The following is a 20,388-nucleotide window of genomic DNA, read 5'->3' on the forward strand; positions in this document are numbered from 1 at the left end:
GTCTTTGCAGGCGGACTTGACTCAATTTTCTTTATTTCCTTTAAAATCATAAACAGCTGTCCTCATATGAGGAAGAAATGCACAAACAACTCAAAATTGAGTCTCAACGGCACAACCCCCCACTGAGAGATGACAACAGGAAGCTTGCAACCATCTCTGAGGGATGTTCAGTGATCCGAGCCAATTGCAGACCACCTGGAGGTTCCATTACATGGCACCATGGGATATTTACTCTACCCTGTGATGAGAAACCGTTTATGGGTATGTGAATGCCTGTGGCTGAAGAAGAGGCTGTATAGGGGATGGGCGCTGCGCATGCATGTGGTAACAGCGTAAGTGAGTAAAGCGGGGGGGGGGGGATACTGGCCAATGTGTGGGAGCCTGTGAAGTTTTAAATCTAAAAATATGATCAGTGGTGTAAAGCTGAGGAGTAATATGTGAAAAACAAATGCTTTGATGCAACTCTAAAACCTGCGGCTCTTTAAATAAAAAGTGTCAGTACACTGAATATAAACACCGTAATACTTCTAAGTTACATTGTATCAAATAGGTGAGGTACTGCGTTAAAAGAGAGACATTAAAACGCTAATGTACAGCGTAAAATAAAAGTACACAATGCTAATGTTTCAAATATCCCTCCATTTCCTTTAAATAACTTAAGCACCCAATAAGTCCATCTGCTATCACTTCCAAATCTCTCTGGTTACACTTTACCTAGCGCTCGTTTCATCGGTGCAGAAACTGTGAAAAAAAAGTCGTTATTTTACAAACTGTTTTGTATTGGAGTATTTTTCAGTTAGCAACATATCTCCTCACACTCATACAGTCCAACTTTGTAATCTAATTTTAAATTTTACAGATCAATCTTTTCAACAACACCAAAAGCTTATTTCCCAAAGGAAGAGTTCTGTTTCACAATTAAAACCCTTCAAACATGCTGATTTTTCCAGCGGTCTTCATTTTTGTTATTTCTTTAGTCTCTCCCCTCTACATTGGTTCTTGGTCCCCTTGTTAACACAGTTTTTCGCTGAAAACCTGATTTGACATTGCAGCAGAAGTGTCTGCAAATGTGAACAGATCTGAAGATGCACACATGTACAGGACACTGGAATTTCACTCATCTTGCTGGTTTATACTATAGGAAATATAAATAATCTCTATTGTCTTTGTGTGTCAGCTGCTAGCTGAGGCGTGGGCGGTCCCAGCGGTCTATCGCAAATCAAGCACGGGTTGCTGTGGCAGGGATCAGAGGATGAGTTTCCTCATCTACACAAACATTCATACTGAAATCCAGATCACTGGAACATTTCACTTGCTTTCCATTCTCCCAGATGTAAACCTTTCCCACTGATGACAACAAAAGGCAGGAATTGGTTTCTGGGAGCTGTAGGAGGGCCCCTACCACCACTTCTCGAAGAAGATCCTATCTTTGGGGAGGCTGAGGTCCATGAGGGTTTTTGAAATTGATTCAATCATTGGCGGGGGTCCACACAAGTAACACAGAGTTTTTTGTGGGTCCACGTGTTTCCGCAACACCTCCTCTGTGAGTCTCCCATCTGATGAGACACAAGGGAAGCAAATCAATTAATTAAGACGCGGTGCTGCGGCACCTATCCCATCTCAGTCGCCTACATGGAGACTTAGCCTATGATGACACACATAAATCAACCAAGACAGGCTGTGGTTGAATGTGACAGTTACTCAATCATCTCATCCAAACAAAGAAAAGCGAAAGTGCAGTATTTACGGTTGACAAACGGCAGGAGTTGTAGGTCGACGTCTGTGCTCTGCTGCGTGACATGGAAGTCACAGGAGAACTTGTCAGGAAACTCTTGGCACACCTCAATGATAGAATTCTGGGAACACAGAAGGTAGGATGTTGTACATTTATAAAAGTTTATTAAAATAATAAAAAAAAACAAACAAACCTTCTCATAGATTTTACACACATGGAAATTTTCTAAAGCATACCTTGAACAGCAGCTCTTCGGTGTTCTTGGCACTGTAACAGAGGTGGGCGGAGCCTATGTTGTAATCCTGGCCACCTGAAGCTCGATTGAGACGCAGCAGATCTGCTGTGTGCAGCATAATTGAATACAAGGGATTGATCCCTACACCTCCAGCCACCAGCAGCAAATCCACAGAGGGTTCAGATGGCGATGGGTCAAAGAAGAATTCCCCGCCGACACGCATGGCCACTCTGGAGCCCACTGTACACTGAGAGGAAGAGGGAGAGACGGAGAAGTGGAAGGAGTTTGAAACAAACTGCAAAGCCAGCTAACTCGCATCCATCCGTGATAAGAAGCTGAAATAAAAATTTTCAGAGACAACAAACTGCATCTAAAACCAGCCTCAACAAGTGTAAAAAGCCAATTTTAGATCATACGCACTACAAATCGATGTTGCTGCTGTACGAGTGCAGCCGATATTACAAGTTACAAAAGGCCTTTTGAAGTCGAGGAGAGCACTAAATATGCCTTTATCTGCTTTAGCACACATGACCACTCGCCCACATGATAATGCATGCAGTCGTAATCTGCTGTGATGGTCCCTACACTATCCCTGTAACACAATATCAAACAAAAGGATCATAAAGTGATCTCAGAGCTGATAGATGTAAGTCTCAGTACCCTCAAACACACATCGCTCGTTCCTATTTACACACAGCATAGTAGCTCAAAGCTATTTTTTTGAGCCCATCATCAAACAAAGAAGCTGCAAACAAACATGTAGACTACAGAAAGGGAGACAGAGCTGGAAGAAAACGCTGTTAATATTCATACAACTACTGGCACCAGTGGAGTTTAAAAATGATGCGTTTGTCTCTCACACACACACACACACACACACACACACACACACACACACACACACACACACACACACACACACACACACACACACACACACACACACACACACACACACACACAGTGTTGTGATATATTTGCTCTAGAATTTGATTTCATATATTAAAAGGGAAAAAAGCTATCCATACCTATCTGGTCCTGTTTTAAAAAAAGTAATTGTCACCCTTGTCATTTATTCCTGCGGTCTACCATTTATATTTTATTCCAACAGAGTTGGTGCAGATCACCGACAATTTTGTTATACATGTACACAATGTTCCCTCTAAGCTGCGCACGTGCGCAATTGCGCACTGCTGGCACGGTCTCTGCGCACAGAAAATCTGTGTTGCGCACAAAAGAAAAAAATCTAACCTGCATTGAAATTAAAATTAATACTTTAACAATTCTGTTTTGCAGTGTTAGTCAGTAAGTAACTGGCTGCTCCAGTATGGGATTAGAACGATGCCACCATATCCCATAGTCCAGCCAATGATGCGATTCACATTCGTATATACGCAGTTAATCAACGTTGCTGACAGCTATGACAGCGTCCTTATGTGCCGACACCGGTGTTTTAGCTAGCAAAGCGGCGTGGCTGATGTGGAGTGAAGCCACGTTAATGACAACGTGTACAACCATTGGAGATGTGAGCAGGACAGACGGAACAATTGACGGAAAAAGTGTGGACTTATACCAGTTTTTAAATTGTGTTGATAGGCCACGTAAAACCAGACCACAGACTCATAATACAAGTCAAAGCTTTTTTTAAAAAGAAAGAAAGTTGTGTTTTCAAAATTGGAGTTCAAGTTATTTTTACTTCCAATAGTGTTACCATACTACACAGGTCAATGACTAGATTTTTAAAAAATTTTCATTGTAAATGGGCTAAAGCAGTTAATTAAAAGTAGTCTAACATAAATGTAAATGCTGTAATTTGATTATTTTAATAAACCATGTAACTTGGATGGATTTGATGCTGGCGTGACCACAGTGCACACGTCTGATGTCGCTCACAGTGGTCCAAGGGACCGCTCGGGGAGTTTGCGTGTTCGCTCAGACACGTGAAAAATTAGAGGGAACATTGCATGTACAATAACAATAAAAGGCTACTCTATTCTATTCTGTTTAAGGGAACCCTCCTGTACATACAGTCAGAGGTGTTTATTTGAGATGACAAAATTATCTCCATCTGCTCTTGATGACATCATGAAGAGCCATGAGTTGGGAGCAAAGAAACTGTTTGACACTGAGCATTTAGAGCAGTCTGAATTTCTGACTCATGTTTGCTGACCTCACTGTGTGACATTTTGAGCCATGTTTAAAATTAAATCCACCATTATAATAAATAAATGACACAAAAGGAAAGATACAAGAGAGCTCAATTAATGGTTGTTCGCAGATAATAGGGTGTATGCAAACACACACACATCAAACAATTCTAAAAATATCAGCTCATTTATCTTGTTCCATTCAACACTTGTGTGATTATGTCGTAATGTGGATTGTAATGCTGTAACACCTTATCCATTATTGGTCTTAGCCTCATGATTTTTGAACCTCTGCTGTTTTATAATATTCCTTTCAGTTTTCTTGATTTTCATACAAAACCAGAGATCTGGATACCATAAAGGTCGTGATTATTGTACTCACTGTAGTGTGGACCCAGTGGGCTGGTGGGTGTTTGGCATATTTGACAGCCAGTTCAACAACTCCCTCCCTCTGCAGCAGACCTGGGCTGGAGCACATGGAGAAGCCTCCAACCTTCTCCACATCAGGGATAAAGAAATCCACCCTGCAGACACACAACAGCAAAACACAGCATTTAATCATTCAGTTTATTGATTATTTACATTAGCAGATGTTTGAACTTGATCCATAGATTGTTTCACTGATTTTATTGTCACTTAGTTATTATTTTTGGGAACAATATAAAGATGTCTTTGAACAGTTAGCCAGCGTAGAAGAGTAATATATTAGACAAACTTTGGGAAATTGATCGGGTCTAGCCATCATAAGGGCCAGGAATGGTGACTGTAGCACAAATTGGTACATGCCTACTTGCTAACAGTTAATAAAACAGCAAAAACAAAAACAGGGCCAAAGTCGAAATGCTTATAGAGTGTTTCCATGTGCATCGACGCAGCAGAAATCCTCTTTTGGAAACCAGGGACAACAAAACAGAACCAGATGTAAAGCTGATCAGTTTATTCAAAGTGAAGCATCTCTTTCTTACACATAGTCACATCTGTCAATCAGTAGGAACAATAGAGTAGTCACAGTGGGAAAAATGCAGTGCTAAACAGTTGGGCTAATGTTCCACCAACACAATGACCTACTGTTACACCAGAGAGACCCTCAGAGGCATCATAAATATGGATCCGCTGTGAAATCATGTACATATGTTCCATCCACCTCCTCCTTCTCTTCCTCCTCTCCCACCTGGAGATGAACAACTAAACAGTCCCTTTTTTCTTAAAAAACATTGCAAGTTGAGAATTTCCATCTATTTACATTCATTATCAGCCGCCGCAGGGCAACTGGCTGCCAGTTTTATTTCTCACCACCGCCCACCAACAGTATGGGCTCATGTACATACTGCATGTGCAAGCTACACTAATTAACAATGGCAACACTGACTGACAGACCAGGACTGAGAACAAAACAGAACCAAAAAAAAAAAAAAAAGCTCTGGCTCATTGAAGAAGTTCCCAACCTGCTATTGGAAGAGTCTCTTGACGTTAGCTTAAACATTTCCTCATGTTATGCATCGGTCAAAAAGCTGCCAGTATACGAGCAACATCAAGGACGATAAACGCTTCCCCGTGTGTCTATTTTCAGTCATCCTCATCTGACTCAAGGCTTTAAATGATTAAGAGGCTTCGATCCTTCCTCCGGTTGATGGTATTGACCAATATGAGGACTACAGCTGAAATTTACTGGAAGTTCTGTAAGAAGTGCTTGGAAAAGATGAATCTGACACAACCCTGCCCCCATGTGGTGATTATAGGCACTACATGACAATGACTGATGAAGGAAGACCTAAGTGCTATCACTGTATTGGGTTTCTAATGGCACCATGAAGAAAACAGAAAAACTATTAGCTTAAATTTTAGTAGTAAACCAAATATACTTGTAATTACTTTATGAATACATGCTATGTAATTTATTGTCTTTTGCAGCTAGAAATCAAAGAAGATGGGAGTGTATCCACTATTTTAAATTAAGTTATTCCCAAAGTCTTTAGAAAGAGAACAGGCCTTTGTGTGTTAATGGACGCATTTTTCTTTTACAGCACTACAGTTTACAACTGAAAGCCAAATCTCTGCCCACATTACCAGGCTGCACTCTCGAGTCACACCAATAACGATGCAGCTCTGTTGCCTTTTGTTGTCCTTGGTTTTTCTAAATTGACAGACGCTATTACAACCCAGTGTCACTACACAACAATACGGCCATTTTACCTCAGGCATATAGAATGACGGGCCCAAGCACTCGTGGTTGGAGCTAACAATGCTGTTTATACCCAATTACACATAAATTACAGTGTAATAAAACAAAACAAGGACACGCTCTTGTTTGTGTGCCGTGCTGTAGAAAGAAAACATCATGCATTATATGCCACTTAGTGTACTTCCCATATGGCAAACGCCATGGGCATGTCTGAAAAACCACACTACTGCATAAACAGAACGACAAAGCCAGCGGTGTCAGGATATGTATTACAAGTCTGAACAGACGGGTGTACAACGAGGCCAGATTAATAGCTTCGTAAGCCATGTTGAACTCAGAGTTTTCTGTATCAGAAAAATGGGTCTCTATCTGGCTAAATCACTGCAGTAACTTATGCTGAACACATAACCTTTATGTATTTATGTATTCAGCTGGTGATGCAGAAAATGTTTAAATGTTTTTATACTTGTTTCTAATCTGATGACTAATCTCTTTTATATTGTTGGAAATGCAGCTATTAAGGCACAGAAAACACAACAAGAATACTAATAAAACATCTGTAACTTTGCTCTGCTTCACTTCAGCAGCATCAGGTAATATTCATATGTTGATTAATGGTTTTCTTTCGTTTTTGATTGACTGCACAATATATTTATAAAATCCCAGGCCAGGAAAATCACCTTCATGTTTTTCTGTGTTTTATCCACAGCTACTTTGACACAAAGGCATCTGCTGTGATGCTCACACCTTTGGTAAAGTCTCGCAAGTGTCAGCTTTCTTTTTATAGGTATACGAATATGGAAATGTACTGATGCATGATCTGAATTATAATATTTCTGACTGTCTGAGGCAAAATTTCCCCGATTCAAACTGAATCGAATCGATTCGGGGCCTTGTGAATTGCAATCAAATCCATTCTAGAAATCAGTGACGATACCCAGCCCTAATGCAAACACTCTTATCTACTCATTTTATTTGATTTTCAGTGTATAGTGAATGGTGATTTAGTGACTGGAATATATATATAGCATATAGGAATGAACTCTGACTTGACTTTTACTATGAATGTGCCAACCTGTGTTAATAGGATAGTAGTAATTACTTGGGTAGGAGATGTTCAGTCGGACAAACTTTGTCATGCCACCATTTCTAAATCACCCCAAGCATTGTGTATTTAAAAAAAAAGTTTTAATACTGGCATGCCATTAAATATGACAGAATGATCCATATTGGTAATACTGTTCAAATACTGAATACTGTTCAAATACAGTCTATAACTGTCTATAAGTTGTGTTTGATGTGCTCCTAGAGTGTATCCCACTCTGGGATCTTCTACTACTGACTGAAGCTGTCATATGAGTATTCTCACAGACATAAGTTTCAGAAAACTGCAGTCGACCCTGGTACTGTGTGTAGTTTGACCTGGAAAATGCTGATTTCAGTTGTACCTTCTCTTATTTAAAACTTAATGAGAGTCTACTCACCACTGGCCTGCTTTGAAGGTGAAGTTTGGATGCACGGCTATTCTCAGTCTTTTTACCGTCTCTGACTCATTTATAATTCCACATACTTGTGCTGGATACAGAGTCTAAGTCAAAAACCCAGTTAGAGACACACAGAGAAGAGTTCAGTGGTGGGTTAATAATAGTGTGGCACAGTTAACAGACATCAAGATCAGATTCCTCAGCTACACACTGTAGACTTACATTTTGTCTGTAGTTGTTCGAGGTCCTCTCTAGGTGGTCCATTTGCCTTTTGGAGGACATATTTCTTCTACTGAAAAGGAAACGGTCTGGTCACTTGTCTCGTATGAAAAATACTGTGTCGTGCAGTGAAGAGCAAGAAAGCAGCCACATGTGACACACACACAAGAAAAAAAAAAAAAATATATATATATATATATAGGCAGCAAGTGGAGTTTGCCCTCACTGTCAACAGGGAACCATCGAGTTAAGGATCCAGTTCATCAACATTAAAAATACAAAAAACCCTAAAACAAAAACACAGTTTCTCACTAACTCTTCGCAGCTCATTCACAGCACCTCGCACACTGTGGTGTGCACAGGGCACCAAGTGCTGGAGGGGGCTCCAAAACAGGCTAATGATCATCGATCATAACAATCATAAGAACTTATTTAAATTCAAGAAAAAGTACATTAGGCACCGTCAGACAATTAGAAGCAATATAAATACTACAATGAATTATGGTGCCCCCTACTTCATCTCCCAGCGGTTAGCAACAGACCCGCTGCCTACTACCATGATGTGCACACAGACTACTTAATGAGAGTCACCAGTAATGAATGCAGCCTGGGTTTAACAAAACAGCAGCTGAAGTAGTGCTTGTTGTTAACTGCTGACTTTCTTGTGAGTTTATTAAAAGCATGCAGATTTATAGGGTTACTTAAAGCAGCAGGATTATTAGTGTGTATTACTACACCCTGCTAATACAGAATAAGACATAATTTTTTCATTATAAAATGATATAATTTTTTGCTTCAATTTTATTTGCAGGTTACAGTATTTGGACTACTCCACGTGTTTACATGGATGCATTACTGATACATTTGTATATCATTTTTTTGTGGTGGGTAAACGAACTGCATATTTTCTTCTTCTATTTGATTTTTCATTAGTTAATGAATGACTGTTTTATCAGGGTTACACCCAGAAACATTTCACAAATGCTGAGAAAAGCCACAGACTGAAACATGTAACCAGAGAGCTGCATGCATTTACACATTTAGCACAACAGCAGGATCTTTAGTAATTATTCCCATAATTTAATCCAAGCAGAGACTCGAGATCAGTCTGGACCTTATGCACGTCTCACTCTGTACACTCTGTGTTATGCACCTGTAACACAGAAAATCACAGCAACCATTCTCCTGCCATCACAGCTGTGGGAACATTTTATATTTAATGTCACTAAAGCTCTTTTGTGTTTACTAGGGGCCAAAATATAATTCTTATTGAGTTTTTTCAGTTTATTCAAAAACCGAGATTTAAGGAACGGTCATTATTGGGCACATGGATATTTCTCAAAGTGTCACTGAAAAGTTCCAGGAATGTGACCATTAAATATATAAATCACATCCTAGAAGTTCCATTATGCACCCTTGCTTGTGCACTTTGGCTCTAAAAAGGATGCGGGATCTCCACCAGTATGTCAAAACTGTGATCCTTACACCTGATGTCTACTTTGGCAAAGTGGATAACCAAGTTGACAATATCAGCCTCGAAATTAATTCCCGTTCCTATTTCCCACATGGACATAAATGAAAACTATTTGTTTGTAGCTAGAGACCCAACTCACCGCCTCCAATGATCCTACACATTGAAGTCAGGACAGTTGGTACCAAATAATGATGATGTTTGCTCTCTGCAAATGTTTAAGAGCCACAGTGAAATCACAGTGCAATGATCATAATGGGACGCAACAGAAATATATAGGAAGCAATAGAAGAATGAATTTCAAGGCTGATGTAAGGATTACCCCTTATAGGAAGTGATCTAAAAATAACAGCAATGCTGGAGGTAGTCTCCAAGATCTTGAAGAAGAGATGAAGACAAAAATGAGAACAAAAGCCATAATCTGACATTCTTTCTCATTTCATTTAGGCCTGTGGATAGTTTAAATCAGACTATATGGGCTCTGATTTTCTGTTGCTCGTAATACAAGAACAGGGGAGATGGGGGTCCACTCAAAAACATACACTTCTTTCGTTGTCAGAATCTACTTTGCCCCCTCAGGAAACTCACCTCACGACAGAGCTGGGGCCCAGCAGCCTACAGCAGAGCAGACCGGCTGCAGGACACGACAGACTGGAGGTTCGAGCAGTGGCGGACAGTAAACAGGAGATCCTCATCGCGACCTGGGTTCATGTCAGATTAGAGCAGAAAACACCTGGATTTAGCTTTCAAAGCCGGAGTCTGTACCTTATGCTTAGCATCACATATGAGTATTTTATACACCCACTTTTGTTTCTTTTCCGATCAGTATACACCTCCATGTATTAAAATCAGACTATTTTTAATGGAGTTTGGTGTGACCGCCTCCATCATGAGGTTAGCCGGCTAGTTGAAGCTAGCTACCGAGTAAATGCCGGTTACATTTCATTACTTGACACAAACTAATCATATTTTTCTTCTTACCGGCATAAGAGAGGACTTTACTTCTGTCAAACGCTCTTCATAATTGTCTCGTGTACCTTCGGAATAACCTTGGTGGTCTTATGATGACATGACGCGACAGGTGACTTCTTCTTCGTCGTTTTACTGCGGCTGGCGACTTCTTCTGTTCTAGTACCGCCCCCTGTTGGCAAATAGCATCCAGCGCCTGACCAGAACCCACATTCTTAGTTCAAAAGCAATTGTACTCCCTCAGAAAAAAACACAAACACAACGTAAATCCATCAGATGTCACTTGTGCTACGGTCTCATTATTTTAATAGTGACTTATTCACCAAAGTTTAATGTTTAGCGTTGAGCTCTGCAGGAGATTTTTGCCTTCTCTGTTATAGGTGCCATAGTGTATTAGACAGTCTCACAGTGTATATAGCCCATTTTAATGGATAGAATCCTTTAAATACTTTAATTCAAAAATTAACAAAATGCCATATTAATGAGGGCAATCTCCACTTTAGTTTTTTGTCACATGGCTGCTCTGTTGAATTTTACTTATTAATGCATGGATAACAGGCAATATAGAAATAAATTTGGCTCCCTCTTGTGGCCATAAACAGTGAACATTGCAACGCCAGAGGGTGAAATTGTGGTAGTGTCAAGGCTGGCTGTGGAGCAGGCAAGAATTGGACCTAAATGCAGGACTCAGAAATTAGAAGCACAAACTAAAAAGTGGCTTTATTAACTTAAACTAAGCACAATATAATAAGCTGAAAAAATTAAATCTACAACTCTTCATGGAAGAGGATTACTGCAAGGGAAGACACAACAAGGCAGGAGGATGAGACAAAAAGCAAGGGCAAGGCAAATATATACAAACACAGGATAACAAGAGGATGGGAAACAGATGGGAACACAGCTGGGAATCACTAACATATTGACATCGGAGGAAGTAAAACTCGGCACGAGGCTTAGTGGAGACAAACACCAAAAAAAGAAGGAAGGAACAGAATACAAGAAAAGAAAGGCAGACATGACACAAAGACAGAATTGTAAACAAACACAGAGACAAGAGACAGAAACACATTTAGGCAGAAATAACCAGGGATTCCTGTAACACACTGAAACCAATAAATGATACTTAAAGAAAGTATGAAACCAGAACATAAAAGACTAACCCTTAGGCCACAGATAATCAAAAATACCAGGATAAAGAAAACTCAAAACAGGCCCAAAACTTAGAAAGCCTGGGACCAGGACACACAGCTTGCTCCTTCTTTTAAAGTCTCCTTCATGTTTGTTTAATGTTTCTTAATGATTTCACTAATTCAGCCACATGCTTTTTGCTTTTTTCACAACTGCTTTCACATTTTTTGATGTGGAGGATAAAGGATTGTATAATACAGTACAAAAGTCTTCAGCCACCCCTCATTTCTTGGTGTCATTTCTTTCCCTCTACTTATTGATGATGATTTGTAACAAATAATTTGATTTGGATCCATCATTCCATAACACCTGTTGATACTGATTTTCAGTCCAATACTGTGTAATTTGACAGTCTCTTCTTCCCATTTCCCTTCATTAAGAATAGCTTCATGAGATCCACCCTTCCACTGAGGCCATTTTTTTTTAAAGAGGTTTCAGTGAACAGTAGATGGGTCAACTGCAGGGTCAGATGGATCTCTCAGGTCCTGTGTTAGATCTTGGCTGGTTTTATTCCTCTTTCTTATGGACATGACTTTCAGATACTGTTCATCTGCTGTACATAGTTTTTTTTAGGCCGGCCACTTCTTTTTCTGCCTGAACTTGTCCAGTTTCCTGGCATTTTCTAAAGACACAGTACACAGCATGTGGTGTTATGCCCAGTTTTTAGCTAATAGCTCTTTGGGAATCACTTTGTTGTTGCAAAAACAGAATTTTATGCCTGTCAAACTGTGTTTTCTTTGGCGTTGTTCATAGATTTGACTAAAAAAACTGAAACAAACTCTGTGTTTTTGTTACAGGCTGCTCATAACAAAGTGCCCGAAGTTACATTTTAAAACTGGTTCTTTGCTAAGCTGTAGACATAACACTGATTCATCGCTTGAGTTAGGTGCCTTTTTATGCTTAAATGGTTCAAAGGTCAGTGTTAAGTGGCTTAACAAACACGTTTGTAGTGCAGTAAAAACAAGTGCAAAGTGCAGCCTTTTGTTATTTGCCCTGCTGAAACTCATCTAAACACACTTGACAGTGATATGTATCAAGTTAAAGAAGTTTCTGGCAGTTTGTTTTCCAAAAAAATACTTATTCAGATACATTGTATTTGTATTCAAATTGTTATGAATTTAAACAGTTAGGACATTTTACTATAATTTACATAACAAAGTCGTAATAAAATTAATCAACTGTACTCAAAAATGATCCCGTGTGAACCTGTTCCTGTCAGTCTGAAAACCAATTGTCATTTAAAATCGCTCAATTTGACTCTGAGCGACAGGTCAGAGGTCAACTGTGACACAGTATTTTAAATACCATCCTACGTGAAATCCTATGTTACTTTCTACAGCTTGACACAGACACACCACCCTTGTATGAATCATACGTTGCAAGTTATAAGGCTTTCCATTATAATTTTCCACCAAAAAAATCAGTAAATAAAATGTAAAGACCTTGGCAGATATAAGCCACATTGTAATGGATTCCAACATGACCACACTCCACACAGCAGAGATAATGCTGGTTGGTTCAAGACTTTTGTACAATAATGTAGATCAGTCAGAAATTCAACCGAATGCTGGTTTTGTCATTGGTTAGCAATGCTGCCTGGCACCAAGCAGTTTCCTGGTTCGAAGTTTGCATGTTGTCCCTGCGTGGGTTTCCTGGCTTGCTCCCACAGTCCTGGACACGTTCAGTTGATTGGCAATTCAAAACTGGCCATGGATGCGAGGTAGATAAAGCACTGTATGAAAGTGAAAAACATATGACTTGTAGTCTAAAGTCTTTGAGTGGTGAGTAAGAGATTAAAGCACTCTATAAATGCAAGTGCATTGCATTACTGCCTGTCCTTCAGTGAATTAATGGCTGCACAATCGGTTATAATAACTGCAGTTTGAAAACATTGTGTGACATTTTATACCTTTACTAACACCTTAGAGAGAATACATTGTGGTCTGTTGATTACTCTCTGGTGCTATTTATGAATCTCAGGATTGTTTAGCCATTGCCAGGAGGTATTGTATCATCAGAAAAATAATGGAAAGATCTAAAGATAAAGGCAACTGGAATTAGGCAATTTTAAGATCTGACATGTAGCAGTGTTGTACATTAAGGTCAACCATTTCAAAGCCAGTGCAAAGTTACCATGGGTAGGTGCAGTTCTAGGTTCATGTGCGTGTATCTGCATTCACGAAAAGAAACACATTAAATAGAAAGAAAATTGGCCGAGAGCTGTTGGATTCCTTTCTGCATTCTTGGACGTTCTCATAACGTCAGCAATCACAGGTGAAGCTATGGTGAGTTTCTCGCTGCTTTACTCATAGTTCCAAAAACATTGACTGAAAACATCCCAGGAATGCAAACTGTTTAATTAAAAAGATACAATGCAAATCCAAACTCCACCCAAAGTAACAAACAACTGTTACTATTTTTGTTGGTCCAGTTCTTAGTGGTATTTCACCTCTATAGTCTTTAGGCTGTGATTCAGAATTTGTCACTGAGGTGGCCTGTGGTTTTAGGGCTCAGAGGGGTTCATGTTGTCTGCAGACAGACCTCTGTTTACATCATTACTATCCTTAGATACAGTAACCTCTCACTTCCTCTGCTGCTTTTTCTTTTTTTTTTCTCTATCTGACTCTACCAGTCTAACTGGCTGCCTTCCTGCTCTCTTTCCCATGGCTAGCACACCTTGGTTCAACCAGTTGTTCAGTACTCAAAAAAGATTTTCAGGTTTATCAAATTTCACTCATACGCATAAGGTGTGATGCAAACGCACCAACGTCATCGCGTATGGAAACACGAGCGCAGATGGGCACACGTAAGTCGAACTGTGTGTGCATGTGAGTCAATGTTTATTTATGGGCTTGTAACCTAATGGTAAACTCATTGTGTCTTAATCTGTCATAACCTACTAAAGAGTCATGACATCTATATATAGGTTTAGGACGTTATACTATGTTGCTGACAATATATGACTTCCTGCCAGTGGAAAAAGTAAAAGAGCACTCAAATTCAAGTCCCAAGTGTACACATTTACTAGATTAAATTCCATTCAAAGTCATTTAAAAATGATTTTTTATACCTGACAGAGCACAAATATATAATAATTATTTGTATTTTAAAACATTACCTCCCTAAAGTGACTAAAAGTGTTCATTTCCTCTGCATGGCTGCTGCATACTTGTGACTGTGTGGCTGTGAGAAAAAAGTGTTGATTTATTATGTTTCTAATGGCACACAGTCAAACCACACAGAAACAGATACAAATGGAGGGAACACCTGCAATAAAGGTCATTGTTTCAGTGTGTTGCAACTTCAAGTTTTCTACTCACATTCTCCACATGCTTTACTGTTTCAAGGGACAAATGCTCTTCCTCTGTATTTTCACCCTGAATAATCAGTTCAGTGTTCTTGGGATTGGAAGCTAATCTTTATTTTGTAGATCTTCCTCTCAAAATAACTGCATGGGTGCTTTCTTTATCTGGTGGGGCTGAAGTTAAATATCAACTCTCAGCAAGGCTGCTTGCAGCATTAGGGGAGAGGAGAACAGATGAAGCGATATAGGAGAGAAAGCTGGAAGAAAAGACTGGGAGAAGATATAATATAATAGCATAATGTGATGCAGTTCTAAGTTGAAATATGGCACACATGGCAAAAATGGCAAAAAAACAGCTTCACAAATGTGAGAAATGGCTTCACGAAAGCAAGTGGAATGCCAAAACATGACACTTGAAGGCACCGTGTTTCTGTTTTAAAGGCCAGTTCATTATCAATCAGTTTATTTAAGACAAAAATGTTTACGTGCAAGGTTGCAAAAAAAAATTGTACTGTAAAAAATGGTATTGTTTACTTGGGTGAAAATGCATAAATGATGGTCGGTTAAGGATTCACGGTTACCTCTGTTTGAGCACAGGAACAACAAAGTACAAACACAACCAGCTTTCTGTTCGCACCGGAAAGAGGAAATAACTCTAGAGAGTTTCGGCCCAGACGGGAGAGGAGGAGAGGGAGTCTCACAGTTATGCAGGACACTGACTGAAACAGAAAGAGAGAGACAAAGAGGAACTGCAAACAGTTTCCCGTTGCCATAGCAACAACTTTCACCTGTGTTTCGGAGGAGGGAGATAGAAAGGATTCCCTGATATTCTTTCTATCTCTGTTTCTGTGTTTCTCAGCTCAGACTGGGTATTCCCTGTTGACAGCAAGCCACACAGAAACCATTGTGGGATTCCATGGTCAGAGAAACTGCTTTCATAAGCGCAGCAAAGAGGTGATGCAATTTCCCTAATTAGCAAGGGTTAAAAGGCAAATTGGATCTTGGTGTTCATACTGAAAATAAAATAGAAAAATAAAATCATTGAATTTACATTTATGTATCTGCCTACCTATCTGCGTATCAGCCACTTTGGACTTTACCTTTCACTTTTGCTCCAGTTGTTATTCCAGCCTGTGGTACTTCATCTATCACATCTAATGTCTTCTGCTTCTTGGCCAGGACCTCCTTGTCAGTCTTAAATTCAAAGTCCCACAGGACAGGACTGCTGTCCTCATCCCATCGGGACTTGAAAGACTTCTAGTCTTAGCCTCACAGATCTTCCCGTATACTATCCCAGGCACTTGAGTGTCCTAGCTTGCATCTTGCATTCTGCTGATATGTGCTGGACGGGGCACCTGTGCACAGTCATGAGTGCAAAAATTGCAGGCCCTAATTGCCTCAGTTAAGGTAAGCGTTCATGACTCCACCATAAGAAAGAGACTGGGCTAAAATGGCCCCAGTTCCAAGACGATTAACCACTGCTGAGCAAAAGGAACACAAAGGTTCATCTCAGTTTTGCTAGAAAACATCTTGATGACTTCCAAGAAAATACCCTGGGAAAATATTCTGACGATACAAGGTTGAACTATTTGGACAGTTTAAGTCCTGTTGCATCTGGCGTAAAAGTAACACAGCATTTCAGAAAAGGAACATCACACCAACATCAAAATGTGGTAGTGTGATCTTCTGGGGCTGTTTTGCTGCCTTAGGACCAGCAAGACTTGATTTTGTAACTGGAACCATGAATTCTGCTGTCTACCAAAACATCCTGAAAGAGAATGTCCAGACATCTGTTTGTGACCTCAAGCTGAAGCGCATTTGGGTTCTGCAGCAGGACAGCGATCCAAAACAAAACGGCGGTTCATGCTCAAAAACCCTCCAATGTTGCTACAACAATTCTGCAAAGAAGAATGGGCCAAAAGTCCTCCACAGTACTGTAAAAGACTCGAAGCGAGCTATTGCAAATGCTTGATTGCAGTTGTTGCTGCTAAGGGTGGTCCAACCAGTTATTAGGGTTAGGGGACAATCACTTCTTTTTAAAGGGTGATGTAGGTTGGAATTTTTTGCCCCCTTAATAACAAACACTTTCAGTTGGAAACTGCATTTTATATATATATATATATATATATATATATATATATATATATATATATATATATATATATATATATGTATGTATGTATGTATGTATGTATGTATGTGTGTGTGTGTATGTATGTATACATGTATATAACAGGTGAAGTCAAAGGCTGAGCCTCTAATGAATAATAATAATGAAATAGTAATAAAACTGTAACATTATAACACATTGAGCCTTAGTGACAGACTCCAGAGACAAACTACAATGCAGGGACAAGCAAATGTACCCGGAAGGAACACATGAGAGTGCCTCGGTGGATGAAACTGAATGAATCTGGCGGAGAGCCAAACTGTTCCCATTAAATTTGAATTTACAGCAGCACTAGCGCACGTTTAGAGCAGTAAAATGACGTCAATAGACACCTGAAATGTAATGATTTTTAACTCAGGCTATAATTTAAATCCATGCGGTTGAACTGAACGCTACCGAGCAGCAATCCAGCCACGACGGGTATTAATTGCGCTATTAACTCGTTGAATAAACGTTTCACTACCTCATTCTTCTCCTTTGCACGACAGGCCAGAGCCTAAAAAACAGGACGTCCAAACACTGAAACGTAATTTGGCTCTCTGGCTTAGGGTTGGGCCGCTTTGACAAAGGAATCTTCTTCTTTTTTTCTTTTTTTTTTTTGTTACTGAGGAGGCTGTACGATCCCGTGGGTCGTGTTGCCGTGCAACGACACGCCCCGCCTACCATCCCAATGTATTCACCTGAACCGTGTTCACGTGACAAGCGCAAAGGGTCCAATCCAATCAGGATGGAGGACAGGTGTTTCTTCATCAAAGTTTCGGAGGCGGAAACCTGCTGGTTAAGTGTAAGCCGCTCCTTATTGGTCTGTCACTTCATTTGTTTTCTTTTATCAAGAACTGCTGAGGAGTAGAGCGGAGTTGTTTGATAAGAGCAACATAAAAGAAAGAAAAGGTTTTGTTGCTGGGAAGTTTAAGGAGACAGAGTACTTGGCTCGTGCGTAAGATGGATACGTCTACGAACCTTTGAAGGACTGTTGTCACTGCTGTTCCAGGTGTTGCGCCAGTAAAGAAGAGGACACCGAATGTTGTTTATAGATAGCTCGTCACGATTAAAAGCCCGACGCTGACACTTTTATTAGGGTCGTTTTAACTGTCCACGCCACCTCTTGCAACACAGGTAGGATAAGTGTTTCTGAGTCCTTTTTGCGTATTGATCGCCTGTGAATCTCGGTTTGGGTTTGCACTTCTACTCTCAGACTCATTAAACCAGTTTTACAGCGATGCTAAATATGGTTACACTGGTTATTCATAGGATTAGTTGGCAAGACACCTCTCACTCATCTAAAATATATGTAGATAGGCAAACATTTAGGTAAAGTGTAATTTAAGACATTAAAACAGAAATTACACTTGTAGTAATTATGAGTGGACATAAGGCTGTAGAACAGCATGAATACTAAACCAACTATATATATATATATATATATATATATATATATATATATATATATGATAAAAGAATGACAAACTGGCCCCTCAAATTGGATTATATTAAAGGACAAATACTGTAAAAGATGATAAAATCTTAAAAATTATTGATGGGTTGCGTTCCTCTTTACAGGTCACTGCATCCCTTTAGTCAAAGATGACAGAGAGGACCCCATGGTGGAAGGCATTCCTGCCAAAGAAAAAGGCCCCCAAGGATCAAGCCTTTGATGTGAACTTTGACCCTTGGGCAAAATCCTCTCCTGCAGCCTCCAAGGCCTCCCAGCCGGTGTCCAACAACAGCTCCAGCCTGCTCAGCGATGAAACCTTCGACGACTCCCGACTGGACTCGGTCTTCAATGAGCAGACTTGTCGCAGGAACATGAATATATCGCGCTCAGGCCGATTCAAAGAAAAGAAGAAGATCCGTACAACTATTCCAATAGAGCAGAAAGAGAAAGAGAACGTGACGTCTGGGAGAGAGGACGCACGGTGACAGCAAGGAGTAAAAAGCCGGGCGATCAAAGACTGCTTTACAGAGATGCTTGAAGACGGAGGAGAAGAAGAAATCAAGGTCTATGAAGATGTTTCACTCTCATGAAGCATGCCAGGAATTCTGCTGATTTTTCTTTTTTTTCTTCTTTTTTTATATGTTGGTGATAATGAAGACGATGAGCATTCAAGTTTTAGCCCAATACTGGAAAAAAAGGATGATTTTAGACATTTGTTGATGCACTTTGCCAGAAAGCCAAAAAAACAGTGTCAGCAATATTACACTTAGAAAACAGGAATGCCCTTTCTCCTTTCAGTGCTCCATATGTGTTTCAGGAAGGAACTGCTCATAAAATGTTTACATTTTTTCTGTAATAAGATTAATAGAAAATAATATCTAATAATATAAACCTAATAATGAAGGATATGTGTAACAATAATTTTACAGTGCTTTTTATAAGGGCTATAAGGGTGTTTATGAAGGTGTAAATGGTTCCTTTATGTGTGTGTGTGTGAAGAAAACAGAGAGAGAAAAAAATGGTTTGTTAGCAGTGCTTAATCAGATGCACAAAACTTTTCAGCAAAATGCATAAAATACTTCAATGAAGGATTCAAATTGACATATTGCACAAAACCTTTAGCAAAGCCATCACTGCTGAAATATCCAGGCAGATGAAATGAGGACAAGGAAGTGATGTTAATTTCTTTTTAAGACTTCTCTGCTTTTGGATGGCCTCTGAATAGTTTTACATGAAGGCAAAATATGAGAAATAAATCTGACATCTGCTACAGCTGATTGGTGTGTGTCTGTGTGCTTCACGAATCCCCATTTGTTGATGGATTAACCCACGCAGTGCAAAGTTTGCTTCTTCGTCCCCATTAAAAACAACTTTAACACAGCAAAGCCCATCAATAACAACAACAATAACACCAAATAAGGAAATAAATAAGAAAATCTGAAGATGGAGTAAAGCAAAAAACACCCCACCTAAAAACATGTCAGTAAATTTGGCAGCTGTGTTGAGAGTGACAACCTTGTGTGTTCTCATCACAATGTCTAAAAAAAGCACTCACAAGGAATTACAGCTAATTAAATAAAGCAGGTAGTAGATGTTAAGCCCAGGTGTGAATCACAGGTAGTTAAAAGGAGGAGTATGCCAGTGTCTCGGCATTCTTCTGTCACTGTTTAAGGTGTGTATCTGTGTGTGTGCACAGTGCATGTCAAAGGTTATAATTGATATACTTTTTACAATGACACCATATTTATTGTCGGCTGTCTCATAGCTGCTAAAGTGCAACAGTTAAACGTGTAAGTGTGAAGTTGTGCGTGCACAAATGAATAAGACCGACTTGTAATACCATATCTTC

At 39.6% G+C, this 20,388-nt stretch overlaps 2 protein-coding genes across 4 annotated transcripts; one reads left to right on the forward strand and one right to left on the reverse strand.

Moving 5' to 3' along the window:
* Positions 1-4: 4 nt before the first annotated feature.
* On the reverse strand, positions 5-10,622 carry oxnad1 (oxidoreductase NAD-binding domain containing 1). Of its 3 annotated transcripts, none has more exons than XM_086279938.1 (8): positions 10,455-10,622; positions 10,062-10,174; positions 8,006-8,072; positions 7,784-7,887; positions 4,500-4,641; positions 1,972-2,217; positions 1,748-1,856; positions 5-1,556 (listed from the first exon to the last, which is right to left on the reverse strand). In XM_086279938.1, the coding sequence occupies exons 1-8, from the start codon at positions 10,458-10,460 to the stop codon at positions 1,399-1,401; spliced, it is 945 nt and encodes a 314-aa protein (XP_086136064.1). In that variant the 5' UTR covers positions 10,461-10,622; the 3' UTR covers positions 5-1,398. The 3 variants fall into 3 exon arrangements, with proteins under 3 accessions (XP_086136064.1, XP_086136063.1, XP_086136065.1); XM_086279937.1 differs by having other exon boundaries at positions 8,006-8,075; positions 10,455-10,614; XM_086279939.1 differs by having other exon boundaries at positions 8,006-8,075; positions 10,511-10,601.
* A 7,284-nt stretch (positions 10,623-17,906) lies between these two features.
* LOC147304216 (proline-rich protein 15-like) lies at positions 17,907-19,811 on the forward strand. Its single transcript, XM_086279940.1, has 2 exons — positions 17,907-18,220; positions 18,665-19,811. The coding sequence occupies exon 2, from the start codon at positions 18,689-18,691 to the stop codon at positions 19,022-19,024; it is 336 nt and encodes a 111-aa protein (XP_086136066.1). The 5' UTR covers positions 17,907-18,220; positions 18,665-18,688; the 3' UTR covers positions 19,025-19,811.
* Positions 19,812-20,388: the final 577 nt, after the last annotated feature.

The sequence above is a fragment of the Aulonocara sp. 'chitande type north' Nkhata Bay genome, linkage group LG22, assembly GCF_057382095.1.
Source record: "Aulonocara sp. 'chitande type north' Nkhata Bay isolate Kocher_YH1m ecotype deep benthic linkage group LG22, A_spYH_male_GT1.1, whole genome shotgun sequence".
Lineage (NCBI taxonomy): Eukaryota > Metazoa > Chordata > Actinopteri > Cichliformes > Cichlidae > Aulonocara > Aulonocara sp. 'chitande type north' Nkhata Bay.

Bases quoted from the DNA above. Each gene is read 5' to 3' on its own strand.
- LOC147304216 (XM_086279940.1), top strand. From the start codon at position 18,689: ATGACAGAGAGGACCCCATGGTGGAAGGCATTCCTGCCAAAGAAAAAG.
- oxnad1 (XM_086279937.1), bottom strand. The intron at 8,076-10,061 runs GTGAGTTTCCTG...TTTCCTTTTCAG, and splicing joins GGCCCCAGCTCTGTCGTGAG to TAGAAGAAATATGTCCTCCA. The intron at 1,857-1,971 runs GTATGCTTTAGA...CTGTGTTCCCAG, and splicing joins CCGAAGAGCTGCTGTTCAAG to AATTCTATCATTGAGGTGTG.